This window comes from Lactuca virosa, chromosome 5 (assembly GCF_052849685.1).
Source record: "Lactuca virosa cultivar CGN04683 chromosome 5, Lactuca_virosa_CGN04683_v6, whole genome shotgun sequence".
In the NCBI taxonomy this organism is placed as follows: Eukaryota; Viridiplantae; Streptophyta; class Magnoliopsida; order Asterales; family Asteraceae; genus Lactuca; species Lactuca virosa.
In genome coordinates, this window is record NC_136430.1 from 47,192,264 (window position 1) to 47,205,633 (window position 13,370).

At 37.0% G+C, this 13,370-nt stretch overlaps 2 protein-coding genes across 2 annotated transcripts; both read left to right on the plus strand.

Annotated features, from left to right (window-relative positions):
• The first annotated feature begins 1,247 nt into the window (after positions 1-1,247).
• On the plus strand, positions 1,248-5,784 carry LOC145114665 (diamine oxidase [copper-containing] 1, peroxisomal-like). Its single transcript, XM_079050730.1, has 11 exons — positions 1,248-1,727; positions 2,448-2,557; positions 2,651-2,956; positions 3,053-3,496; positions 3,590-3,805; positions 3,889-4,125; positions 4,217-4,402; positions 4,636-4,776; positions 4,868-5,136; positions 5,230-5,311; positions 5,557-5,784. The coding sequence occupies exons 1-11, from the start codon at positions 1,544-1,546 to the stop codon at positions 5,695-5,697; spliced, it is 2,316 nt and encodes a 771-aa protein (XP_078906856.1). The 5' UTR covers positions 1,248-1,543; the 3' UTR covers positions 5,698-5,784.
• A 1,002-nt stretch (positions 5,785-6,786) lies between these two features.
• Positions 6,787-8,535, plus strand: LOC145111229 (uncharacterized). Its single transcript, XM_079047523.1, has one exon. The coding sequence runs from the start codon at positions 6,787-6,789 to the stop codon at positions 8,533-8,535; it is 1,749 nt and encodes a 582-aa protein (XP_078903649.1).
• Positions 8,536-13,370: the final 4,835 nt, after the last annotated feature.

Here is a 13,370-nt window from a genome sequence, read left to right on the forward strand (position 1 = left end):
AATACTTTAGGGGAGCTTGATGAGTGATAAAGTTGCTAACTTTGTCAGACCCATTCATTCCAACTTCCACACTGGACCATAATACTCTAACTTTCCTAGATCTACTAGAAATAAACCAAAAAAGATCAAGCCTTGAGGACTTACAATGGTCCAAAAGATGATCATAAAGGTGGAGATGGGTTGCTTGATGGATCCTTGCATTAGAAAACTTCTTTTTCTTCCTTCAAAGGTAACCAAATCACCAAAATGAGCTCAAAAGGCTTTGAAAGGAGGCTAGGATTTGATCTTATACACATAGAAGAGTGATGGATGCTAAGGATGGACAAATCCTACATATCACATCCTTTAAATAGAGCTCAAGGCCCAAAATCTAGGGTTTTGAACCCTATCGTCACCACGTCATGACCAATACATGACTACGTCGTGACGACTTAATGAAATACGCGATTCATGCTGCTCTGCCACGTCGTGGTGATCCTTCTTCACCAGGCCGTGGCCACCCAAAAACTTGCAAGATTAAAACATAAAAATTCATACTTGAAATCAGGTGTTATAGTTTGCTTAAATGTTTTAAAACGCTTTAATAATAATCTAAATTACTACAGGTGACAAACAAAATAATTAAATTTAAATTCAAATAATATGTGAGATGATAATTTTAGTCGTTTATCTGTTAGCTTTCATAATCATCACAATTTATCAAATACTAACAATTTATTATTTAATTGTTACATTTTTATGCAAATATAAACATATATAACAATTATCTTTTACAACTTTTTTTTTTGCTATAGTTAATTATCTGTTCCTAAATATCATCACATAATCAATTTTACAACATATACTGAACACCCATTAACTAAACAATTAAAATACAAAAATTTAAATTTAAATTCAAATAATATGCAAGGATGATAATTTTTTCTGTCTTTTATGTATCAGCTTTCATAATAATCACAATTTATCAAATACATAAACGATTTATTATTTATTTATGCAACATAAACATATATAAAGATTATCTTTTACAATTTTTTTTATAGGTAGTTATCTGTTCCTAAAAATTAAGTATTACATAATCAATTTTGCAACATATATTCAACAGATAATAATTAAAATCAGAATCTGTTTATCTAAACATTAAAAAATTTAAATGATCGTAATCATAATATCAAAAAGAATTCAATACTCAACTCCAACACCCTCTTAACCCCTCTTGTCACGTGAGATCAGCAGTCTTCATCTGCTACTTCTCCACCTTCGTATATATCTCCCCTTCTCCGTAAATTCTGTTTTAGATTCATAAAAAACCACAAGCCCTACTTCCCTCTTCTTCTCATCCTCCTCCTGCTGTGATATCTCATTATCCACAGATTCCTACACTGTAATCGAAATCCATTGATCCAGTTGAAGAGGCTAACGTCAGGGGAGATAGAGTGAGTGGGATCATTATTATACACAGAGAGAATTGCTTCTGTATGTCAGTAGATTGTACACACTGCAATTACTACGGTGGATTTGGTGAGCTTGCTAACCCCCTACAATGGCCTCAACTTCGCAAAAGGCGCCGCATTCTACCGATGATTCACTTCCGATCCACCGTCAGGCGGTTTCCGCTGACGTCGTTGTTGTTGAGAACTGGCGCAACAACGATCAGAAGATGCCGATCAAGAATACATCAATCGCTTCCTTGATCAATACTACCGATCCTTCCGCTTCCACTAAAGGTATTTTATATCTCTGTTTGCATTGATGTTTATGTCGATTCTTATATATTCGGCATTTAGAAAAATTTATATGCGTATTTAGGGATTTATCTCTAGTTTTGTTGCATGTGCTTGTATATGCGTATATGTATAGTAATACCGATACATCTATCTTTACGGATATTACCGTATGTGTAGTTTCTCGATAGATGTACACAACTGTGAATATCGTTGTATGAGCGTATTAGACAATATCACTTCAAGTTTTGGTACCTGCTAATGAAAAATTGGCTGTCGATATTTTCTATTGTTGATTCGGGACCTTTTTTTATGGTATCCGAATTGTCTTTTCCGAATCGTTAAGGTAAACCTTATGTCAGTCAATCTGTTTATAGAAAGAGTTAAATCCTTGTGTTGATGGAAGGTATAAGAATCGATGTCTGTGTTAGAGAGAAGAACGATGGTTGTAGATTAGCTCGGTATTTAAGAGCTACATTTTACAAGACGGTGAATCTGGGAGCTGTGGCTTATCTAGGAATTCCTTATACCCCTAACTACATATGCGAAGAGATCAGATCATCAGATAAGACAACCGATGTTGCTCATTATAGTTGCCTAGTTACTTAGTAACCCATGTGTCTTGATTTTAGCTGTCATAGTGAAAGTCGTTTATAATCAACATTACTGTACTATCTTATATGGTCACTTGCAGTTTGACAAATTTATGCTCAACTCTTACAGGAATCCAAATCCTCACAAGGGCTCAAACTAGCCATCCATTGGACCCGTTATCTGCTGCTGAAATCAAAGTAGCAGTAGCAACTGTCAGGGCAGCTGGAGCGACACCTGAGGTATTAATTGGATTATATGCTGTTAACACTTGAATCATCTTAATCATGATGAATGATGACATACTAATTGTGTGTTTGAATTTTCTTTCTCAGGTCAGAGATGGTATGCGGTTTGTGGAGGTGGTTCTTTCAGAACCAGATAAAAGTGTTGTTGCACTTGCAGATGCATATTTCTTTCCACCATTCCAACCTTCTTTACTACCCAGAAGCAAAGGTGGTGCTGTAATACCTAGTAAGCTTCCCCCAAGGCGAGCTAGGCTTGTTGTCTACAATAAAAAATCAAACGAAACAAGCATATGGATTGTTGAACTATCCGAAGTACATGCAACAACTCGTGGTGGACATCATAGAGGGAAAGTCGTTTCTTCAAGAACAATTCAAGATGTTCAGCCTCCCATGGTACTCTACTCCCCATTCTTTTTCTTATATATATATCGAAAAAAAAAATAAAAAAAGATTTAACTTTACTGACACCCTCATGATTATCCATCACAGGATGCTGTTGAATATGCTGAATGCGAAGCTGTTGTGAAAGAGTACTTTCCTTTTCAAGAAGCTATGAAGAAGAGGGGTATTGAAGATATGGATCTTGTGATGGTTGATGCTTGGTGTGTTGGTTATCATAGTGAAGCAGATGCCCCTAGCAGAAGATTAGCAAAACCACTTATCTTCTGTAGGACTGAAAGTGATAGCCCAATGGAAAACGGATACGCCCGACCCGTTGAAGGAATCTATATTCTAGTTGACATGCAAAACATGGTTGTCATTGACTTTGAAGACCGAAAACTTGTCCCATTGCCACCTGCTGATCCTTTAAGAAACTACACTCCTGCTCATACACGAGGTGGTGTTGACCGAAGTGATGTAAAGCCCCTACAAATTCTTCAGCCCGATGGGCCCAGCTTTCGTGTTAATGGGCAATATGTGGAATGGCAAAAGGTAGTGATGTGGCATCTTAATTTTTTATATTAGTAAAACATATATGTTAAAAAGGACTTTTTTTTTTTTTTTTTTTTTTTTTTTTGTTGACAGTGGAACTTTCGTATTGGGTTTACTCCAAGGGAGGGATTAGTGATACACTCGGTTGCATATGTTGATGGAAGCCGAGGTAGAAGACCAATTGCTCATAGATTGAGCTTTGTTGAAATGGTTGTTCCTTATGGTGATCCAAACGATCCACATTACAGAAAGAACGCGTTTGATGCAGGTGAAGATGGTCTTGGAAAAAATGCTCATTCTCTTAAAAAGGTTTGCTCATTTATGTTTTTAAATTTGAGGTAACTGTAACTGTAACGTGTGAGTATGCTTAAACAGTATTGTTTTTTTTATAGGGATGTGACTGCCTAGGTTATATCAAGTACTTTGATGCACATTTTACAAACTTCACTGGAGGTGTTGAAACAATTGAAAATTGTGTATGTATGCATGAAGAGGATCATGGAATCCTGTGGAAGCATCAAGACTGGAGAACTGGCTTAGCGGAAGTACGAAGATCTCGGCGTCTTACAGTGTCATTTATATGTACTGTTGCCAATTACGAATATGGTTTCTATTGGCACTTTTACCAGGTGAGTTAGTTATATTTATATTTTACATAATTTCAAAACCTAATTATGAATTTTCAGTTATTTAAATGATGGTGTATGGTTTTGTTTGCAGGATGGAAAGATTGAAGCTGAAGTTAAACTTACGGGGATTTTGAGTTTAGGGGCATTGCAGCCTGGGGAAGTTAGAAAATATGGGACAACAATTGCACCAGGGTTGTATGCGCCAGTTCATCAACACTTTTTTGTTGCTCGTATGGATATGGCTGTTGATTGCAAGCCTGGAGAAGCATATAACCAGGTATATACTGTGATTTTGAAGATTGTGCATCATTACTACTTTCCAGTCTGTTAGGTGTTCTTTAGTTGTTTAATTGTACATAACATATTTAAAAAAATGTTTGAATGATTCATTCAAAGTTCAAACCAACCAAACAGGATAATGGAACGTAATGATCCATTCCATTTGTTTGTGAATCCGCTCCACCTTACCAAAACAGACCCTTATTGTGTTGTTTTGTTTGTTCACTTCAGGTTGTTGAAGTTAATGTGAAAGTTGAAGAATCTGGGAAAGATAACGTCCATAATAATGCATTCTACACTGAAGAAACTTTACTTAAAACTGAAAATCAAGCTATGCGTGATTGCAATCAGTTATCTGCTCGTCATTGGATTGTAAGCATCTTTTCCCTTTTAAAAGAATTATATATATAAAAATCTTTTTGTAGATTATTGGTGAAATGTGTATGTGTATGTGTATGTATAGATTAGAAACACTCGGACTGTGAATAGGACGGGGCAGCTGACAGGGTATAAGCTGGTACCGGGTTCAAATTGCTTGCCATTAGCAGGTTCAGAGGCTAAGTTTTTGAGAAGGGCTGAATTTCTTAAACATAATCTTTGGGTTACACCGTATGCACTTGATGAGAATTTTCCTGGAGGAGAGTTTCCTAATCAGAATCCACGTGTCGGTGAAGGCTTAGCCTCATGGGTCAAGCAAAATCGTTCTCTTGAGGAAACTGATATCGTACTTTGGTCAGTAAACATATAATTATTTATTTATTTATTTCCTTTGAATTTGATCTGACCTTCACCATCACCATCACCATCACCATCCTACGTGTGCAGGTATGTATTTGGGATCACTCATGTTCCTAGGTTAGAAGACTGGCCTGTTATGCCAGTGGAACACATTGGTTTTATGCTTCAGGTAATCATCTACTTATTATAACTTATCTCAATCAATCAATATCATAATCCCTTTATGAGTACTTTTTTTTTTTTTTTACCCAAGATTCCCACGTAATCCCTCTGACCCTGACCCTGACCATGGTCCCTCTCCCTGTCACTGCTACCCTACCAACAACTGTGGGTGCATCCATCCAACAATCAAACAAATTTCTTATTTGCTAATTTATTTTTTTCTAAATACAAAATAAATATCTTTGGATGCAGCCACATGGATTCTTCAACTGCTCACCGGCGGTTGATGTCCCTCCAGGAGCGTGTGAGATGGATGTGAAAGACAATGAAGCTAAAGAAGGCGTTGGCGTTGCAACTAAGTCTGTTTCAAATGCTTTGATTGCCAAGCTTTGATGTATTGTAGTTCAAGTTTGTATGACCTATTATATTATACTTTGGTTGGTTGTGCTATGAATTTGACCCAGTCTCCACTTCAATTCATTTCATATGTTTCCTTTGGTACGTACTATCATTTTTTGTTTAAGATAAGTTTGGACTGGACTGGAGGACCACGACCGATGAAATTCAAAGCTGGTTCATAAGTGTAGTTAGTCATCACGTGTCACACTGGACTTTTTGGTCATATATCCGACACCTCACAATTGCTATTAGGTATCACTCTCTTTATATCTTCAAAATATCTAATTATATATCATAATAATATGGCCCACTATATGCCACTATAGGAAAAGCATATGCTCCTTTACCCTACTTTTTTTTTTACTTGTTGCTTAAGGTCAATCGTTTTAAAAGTAGTCCCTTGGTTTTAGACTAGTCCACTAAACAATCATCATTCTTTTTTTTTTTTTTAATTATTATTTAAGCGTAAAATATCCGTATCGTTTTACTTTGTCATATTATAGGATTTTTTTTTGGCTACTTCGTCTCTTTTTTTGGCTACTTCTTTTTCTTTTTCTCTTTGTAGTGATATTGGTTGCTTTAAAAATCACTTTTAAATTTACATCTGCTTTGTTTGCTATCTGATATAATATACATGTGATATAGATTTAGTTTTTTGTTTGATTTTAGTTGTGGGTGGTTGACGTGGTTGGTTTTATATATATAGACTAGAGACTAGAGATACGACAATTAACCAACATAGATAGCTAAACCCATTAATGTCTAGGTTTGACGGACTGGACGGAGTCTCGTTTACACTGCAAAATCATCTTCACATTCAATCAAAATTATTGGTTTGGCCACAGAAAGGTTATGTGAAAGTAGAAATTTCTTACGTGTGAGTGTGTTGGAAAAACACATCACTTATCACTTATTCTCTCTCCTCTTCACAACCACAACCATAAAATATTTCCCTAGTCGTATTCGTAAACAGTCGAACTAGTCTAGTTGTAGTCATCCTCATACTACCTCCGCCCCTGCTACAATAATGTCAAACACTACTTAATCCCCACCGTGACACCGTCTGTCCTCCCGCCCACCGCCATGGCCCAACACCACAAATCCATCCAACAACAACTCTCCCTCCAAATTCTACTAGCTGACAGACTCGTCAAATCCGTTAAAGACCTTCAACCTTCAAAGCTCGACTGTTCCGACCTCGCTACACTCGCCGCCCAACTCGCTCACCTCCTCCGTTCCACCGCTCGACTCGTTACCTCCTCCTCCACCACATTTTACGACCGCCCTCTCCGCTCCATCTTCTCCAATCTCTCCTTGAATCTTGAACGAGCCCAGACGCTTGTTCGCAAGTGTAAGCAACGAAGCGGCATCCTCCGTCAGGTCTTTGCTATCACCACCGCTGCGGATGTCCGGAAAGTGTCGAGTCTTCTGGAGTCTTCCATCGCCGATATCAAATGGCTCCTTTCCGTTTTTGTTCCGGATGACAACGCCGGTGTAAACCCTTCCCTCCCTCCCATTGCCAGCAACGACCCTGTACTCGCCTGGGTTTGGTCCAACATTGCCACCGTCCACCATTCCACGCAACTCAAAGACCGAGTCGACGCTGCAAATTCCCTCGGATCATTAGCCGGTGACAACGACCGGAACAAGAAGATGATCATTGACGAAGACGGAATCCCGCCGCTTCTTAAACTACTAAAAGAAGGAGCGTCACCGGAGTCCCAAATTGCCGCCGCTGCCACGCTCCACGCTTTAGCAACCGATGGAGAAAAAATCTCCGCTTTTGTTCGATCCATGGCTATTCCCACCATTGTTCAAGTTCTTAACGATTCCACATCCGTAGTTGTTCGAACAAATGTGATCAATCTGTTGTCAAAACTGGCAGAAATTGATCCATGCGTACAGGAGGAATTCGGAAGGGAGAATGTGACGAGACCAATAGTCACATTCTTAGCAAACGACGTCGTTCTGGATGACAGTAGTACCACATCTGGGTACCAATACCATTTCAGTTCTTCGTTATCTTTCAACTGTAAGAAAGAAACCGACGTCGCTTCACCCGAAGAAAAACTCGATCTCAAGATAAGTTGTGCGAGGGCATTATGGACATTATCAAAAGGGAGTTTGTCGAACACTAAGAAGATCACCGAAACAAAAGCATTAATTTGTTTAGCAAAACTCATCCAACACGAAAACCAACAACTACAGATAAATTGCTTAATGACAGTCACCGAGTTGACTGCAGTTGCCGAGTCAAACGCCGAGTTAAGACGTCATGTGTTCAAACCGAATTTGCCAGCTGCAAGAACCCTATTGGACCAGCTTCTACGAGTCCTGAACCATGAACCCAACCCGGAGCTGGTGGTTCCAGCCATAACGACAATTGGTTCACTGGCTCGAACCTTTCCTGCTAAAGAGACTCGAATACTTGGACCTCTAGTTTCAAAGCTAGACCATGAAGTTAGTGACGTCACTAACGAAACTGTGATGACATTGACGAAATTCGTTTGCCCTGACAACTTCAACTGTGTGGAACACTCGAAGGCGATTTTGGAGTTCAATGGGGTTCCTCGTATAATGGGCTTCTTGAAAAGTAGTGATGATATCAAGATTCAAGTTCTTGGGCTTAAACTCTTGTGTTATCTTGCATTACATGTGGGTAACAGTAACGTTCTTGAAGAAGCTAGAGTGTTGAGTGTCATTGAAGGTGGTGCTCGATCTGTTTTGACTCAGTATCCCGACATGAGAGAGCTTTTCGCGAAAGCAATGCACCATCTGAATTTGTATCAACCCGGTGTTCGTACACATAATAAGCCGGCTTATGTACCATGATGTTTCATGGAGTCATTGTGCATTTTCGGAGACTTGTAAATTGTAATGATTGATGAGTGTTTGTAGGATTCCAATTTGTGATCTTTTGGATGCCTTTAAGGCTACCTACATGACATGACAGTTTGTTGGGTGCTTGGTATATAACCCTAGAAAAGCTATAAAACCTTAATCTTGAACTAGAATCATTTGTTTTTGAGTTGAGTCTTTTACTCGAACCTTAAAACAAGAAACAATAACCAATGTTCTGGTTGTGCTCACAACTTTTGCTTAGTGTCAATACTAAGTCTCAACCGAAACCCTAGACACAAGAAGCTTCTAGTTCTTTCTACAATTTCAAAATAAACTCTACATGTGTATAATGATGCCTCCTCATCCAATTCATGCACTCGGTGAACCCCTTCTAACCCTTTTGTAATGAATGTTCCATAATGAACAATATAAAGAACACACGACTCTTGGAACTTTCTAGAGACAGTTAAAGCCTTTCTTGGTGAATGTTAACACCCGGTTTTCAAGTTTAAACTTGAGGGGAAGGAAATGAAAGGAAATTGATCAGAAATTCCTTCTCAATCGTTTTTTTTAGGGAAAAAAGATTTTACTTTCCTTCCATTTCATTTCTTCCCCATCCTTCAAAAAAACTCAAAAACCCAAATTTTCTCTCTTCTCCTTTTCTTTTCCTTTCTTAAAAAAACTCAAGAATAGGGTCACCCTGACCCTTTTGTAATAAATGTTTCCTAAACCCTAACTCTAAGGCAAAAAAGAAGTGGATAATGATGTTATTCTTTCTTTGTTAAGAAAACTAAAACCAGCCTAAATGACTCTTCGTGGAGGTTCGTTTCATGTCAATTATGTCTATATAAATACATTATCTGTCTTCTTGATCTTACTCTTCTTACATCATAAACGTGTTTTGTGAATCATTTTCAGTGACGTTTTTCACTAAACAAATGTCTCTTTCGCTTTAAAGACATCTATATACAGGCGGTGAACTATCTTTTCAAGATTTCAAGATTCGACCTGTTTTAGAATCTTTTCTTATCAAACCCTTATTTGGAACAACCTCTTTTCACTTGGTAATTTGTTCAAATTCCCAAAATGGAAAACAACAAATAAATGCAGTTGCTTTCAACTGAGTTATGTTCTTCAGGTTGCCTGTTGTTATTGTCAAATACATTGCTCCTCAAACAGGTGAGTACAATTATTGAACTCCAATGTGAAAAAAAGATGATTCAAATCAAATTGGGCTCTTCAACTTACTGCAAGTTTTGACCTTTTTAATGAATAATTAAATAACAAAATGAAAGAAATAGATAAATATTTTACCCTTTATGATGCATCTTTTAACTATCCATTTAATGGCAAAACTTTAAAGTGATTCATTATTGTTCTTCAAGAGACTATAGTCTCTCAACTGTCCAGGTGAGCCCCATTATGAACTTCAAAGCCAAATTATATTTGTAATCAAATGAGTTTCGTAAAGTTTTAAAACTCCATGTTTTGGTTGTTTCTAGAAAAAATTCAAGAAATCGACATGGAACAAATTAAACATTTGGTTGATTTATAAATACACTGTAAAAATGTAGAAACTCTTTTTATTAATTTATCATACAATCATAACTTTTGAACCAAACAAAATTATAGGGTCATGCCGATGTCAGGTCCAAAGATTCTTCCTCTTTTGGGCCCTAATTTCAAAATTCAAGATTTTTATATATTTGTTTTTTTTTTATCTAATTTGTGAAATCGTAAAGAATGCTTTTACATTTTATTATGGGTGCAGAATTTCATTATTTTAAGTACAATATCTGTTTTGGTTCTGAATCATACCGAATCAGATTTGTAACTTCTGAAATTATTTTAATTTGAAAACGGAATCAAATTTGGGTTCTTTATAAGTTTGGATCAACTCAAGACTTGACTAAGCAGCTGTTTGGTAACCTATGAATGGAACCAATCAGATAACATCTCTGAATCGGTCTGACATTCAAGACGTTTGATACATCCTCTGAACAAATCAAAATCCTTAGAACTGTTTCTGAAAGGGTCCCTTACCGTTAGGTTATCAATGTGATTTACCAAAGAATCCCTTACCGTTAGGTTATCATGAGTAAGTACCAACCGTTTACCAAGGAAAAGGTTTTGATTTAGGAAGCATCTTTTTTATGTGTCATTAAGTGTTGAATTAAAGTGATTATTATTGGGTGGGCTGGCTTGTTACTTTTAAAATAGTTGAAGTATAATGAAGGGATGACTTTGTTTACCTTAGGCTATTATGCTCCCAACAACTTGTGTAAAAACTTTTGGTTCTTGTAGGCCTATTTGTTGGTGAACTTATTAAGGCAAATGGGGAAGCTTGGTGTGTTTTGGATTTTACTATTTAAGCATCATTTAATTTGCATACTTGAAGTATGTCATTATCTTCTTTCACGACTAGAACCACGTCGCTCTTTCGTGTGCAACTGTTTAACCTTTGTTATCCGTTTTGATGATCAAGGTACACCACGGCATTTAAACTTAACAGGGTTGGTAATTTAGATTTGTACAGCCCTCAGTCTTGTGTATTGTCATATGGCTAAACAAGTGTACTGCATACGTATTTGATTAAGATTTATGTTCACTAATTGTTGTTGCATTTATTGTGTCGGGATCACTTATATTTTATAAACATTTCAGAAAATAATGATATATTTGGGGAGACGAAAAAAATAAAATGAACCAAGACATTATTGTAAAAGCAAGGATTTAATGGGGGGAAACGTGGAGACTCAATTTTCATTTATTAGCTTGATTTTTTTGTTTTAAATTAGTAAAATGAAAACACTAATGCACAAGCATATATATATATATATATATATATATATATATATATATATATATATATATATATATATATATATATATATATATATATACACACACACGAGAAAGTTCAAATGAGAACAATTATGATATCGAAAACACGAGAACAAATCTTGGTCACATATTTTTTTTTTGTCGCAAAACCATTCCCGCATACCGGCGCGGCAGTGGAATGTAATATTCATATGTGAATATAAATGTAAGTATACTATTGCATATTTCAAATCTGCTTAAGTGCTTAAGCGTTCCGGAACGACGAAACTATTAATATTCATACATGAATAAGTATATTCATATATTCATATATAAGTATATTAATATATGAATAAGTCTGTGTCTATTCACATGTGATTATTCATATATGAATATGGCGGTTGGTGGTGGTGACTATGGTGGAGGAGGTGGTGGTGTCGGTGGGTGACAGAGGTGTTTGTGACGATGCCAGATATGCATATTGTAACATCCGGTTTTTGAGGTATATTTTATTTTAATTAAAATTTAATTTTGGGAGTCACCACGTCCTGGGGAAGGACCGCCACGACATGACGAGAAATTTTTGGTCGTGGGTCTCTTTTGACTCGCCACGACGTGGCAAGTAAAGGCCACGACGTGGCCGCCGCTGACGTCTTAAACCATAATTTTCCGGGTATTAAAAAAAAGTGGGAGGCTAGGGTTGTTCATTCTCAGCCTCCATGTAACATCCCAAAAATTAAAGTAAAATTTTCATTTTTCAAGAACAACCCAAAACCATAAATGTTTCCATATTTATGACTTTTCATAGCTAGAAAAGGTCCAAAAGCAAAACCCTAACTTATTAATCCATTAAGTCGTCATAGCTCTTGCATGGAAGGGATAGAAGGACCAAGATCACATTTTTGTGAGCCCTAACACCTAAAAACATCTGAAAGGACAACTCTTCTAGCTAGAGTAACCCATACTTATGAACACCAAGCAAATGGGACCAAAATGAACATAAAATCAAGGCTAATAAGATTTAAGCAAATAACTCATCAAGGTCAGAACTTTATACCTCCAAAGGATGCTTAAGGGTGAGATACTTCTAGATCTAAATGGTCTTGAGTTTCCAAGGTGAATCCACTTCTTTCTTCCTCCTTCAAGAACACCAAAAATACACACTAAGGCTCAAAGATGCTGACAAAATGGGTTAGGGTTTGTAAGGGATGAAATGGACAATGGAGGTTGATGAGGGGAGAGGTCTTAGGGAGTTAAGGATGTTTAAATAGGGCTCAAACCCTAAAAATTAGGGTTTGGACAACAACCACGTACGCCTAATGTACGTTTGGGTACGCCGAGCGTACATACACAACTCTGCGTTTTTCATATAAGTGCCAATGGGCCAACTTTGCAAATAATTCTCATAGTAAGGGTCAAAGATGAAATTACTTGAACAAGGGTGTTATACTCCATCACTCTCAAACCCCAGAAACCCTAAACCTAATCCTATTTGGTTCTCTTGTGCTCATTTTAGTAAACTTATGGTGGTTTTGAAGGAAGAAGAAGAAGAGTTAGTGCCTTGGTTCAACAAGTTATCCTTTTCCTCCATATATGTGCATCTTCTGGAATCCTTGTAAGTCTTCAAGCTTCAACTTTTTTGTGTTTTTCTACATAGATCTAGGTTTTAGAGAATGTTTTTTCCTTTTTGGAGTGGTTTGAGTGGTTATAAGAGATAAAAGTTTGCAACTTTATGGGTTCTCTACGTCCCTTGAATGTATCTTATAGATCTACAATTATGTGGTAAGTTGTGAACCATGCATGGATTTTGAGTCATATTGTTCCCTTTTTTGACTTAGTTTGAAGAAGGACATGCATGGGTCGTGCATGTCCATAACATTCGGATTTTTATGGACCATTAGGGGTCTTAGGAGCATTATGGAGAAGTTGGACTAAGGACCTTAGGGATTAAGTGCTTAATGGTTGAGTCTTTTCCATTTTTAGCCTTGTGGAACCTAGGGCTT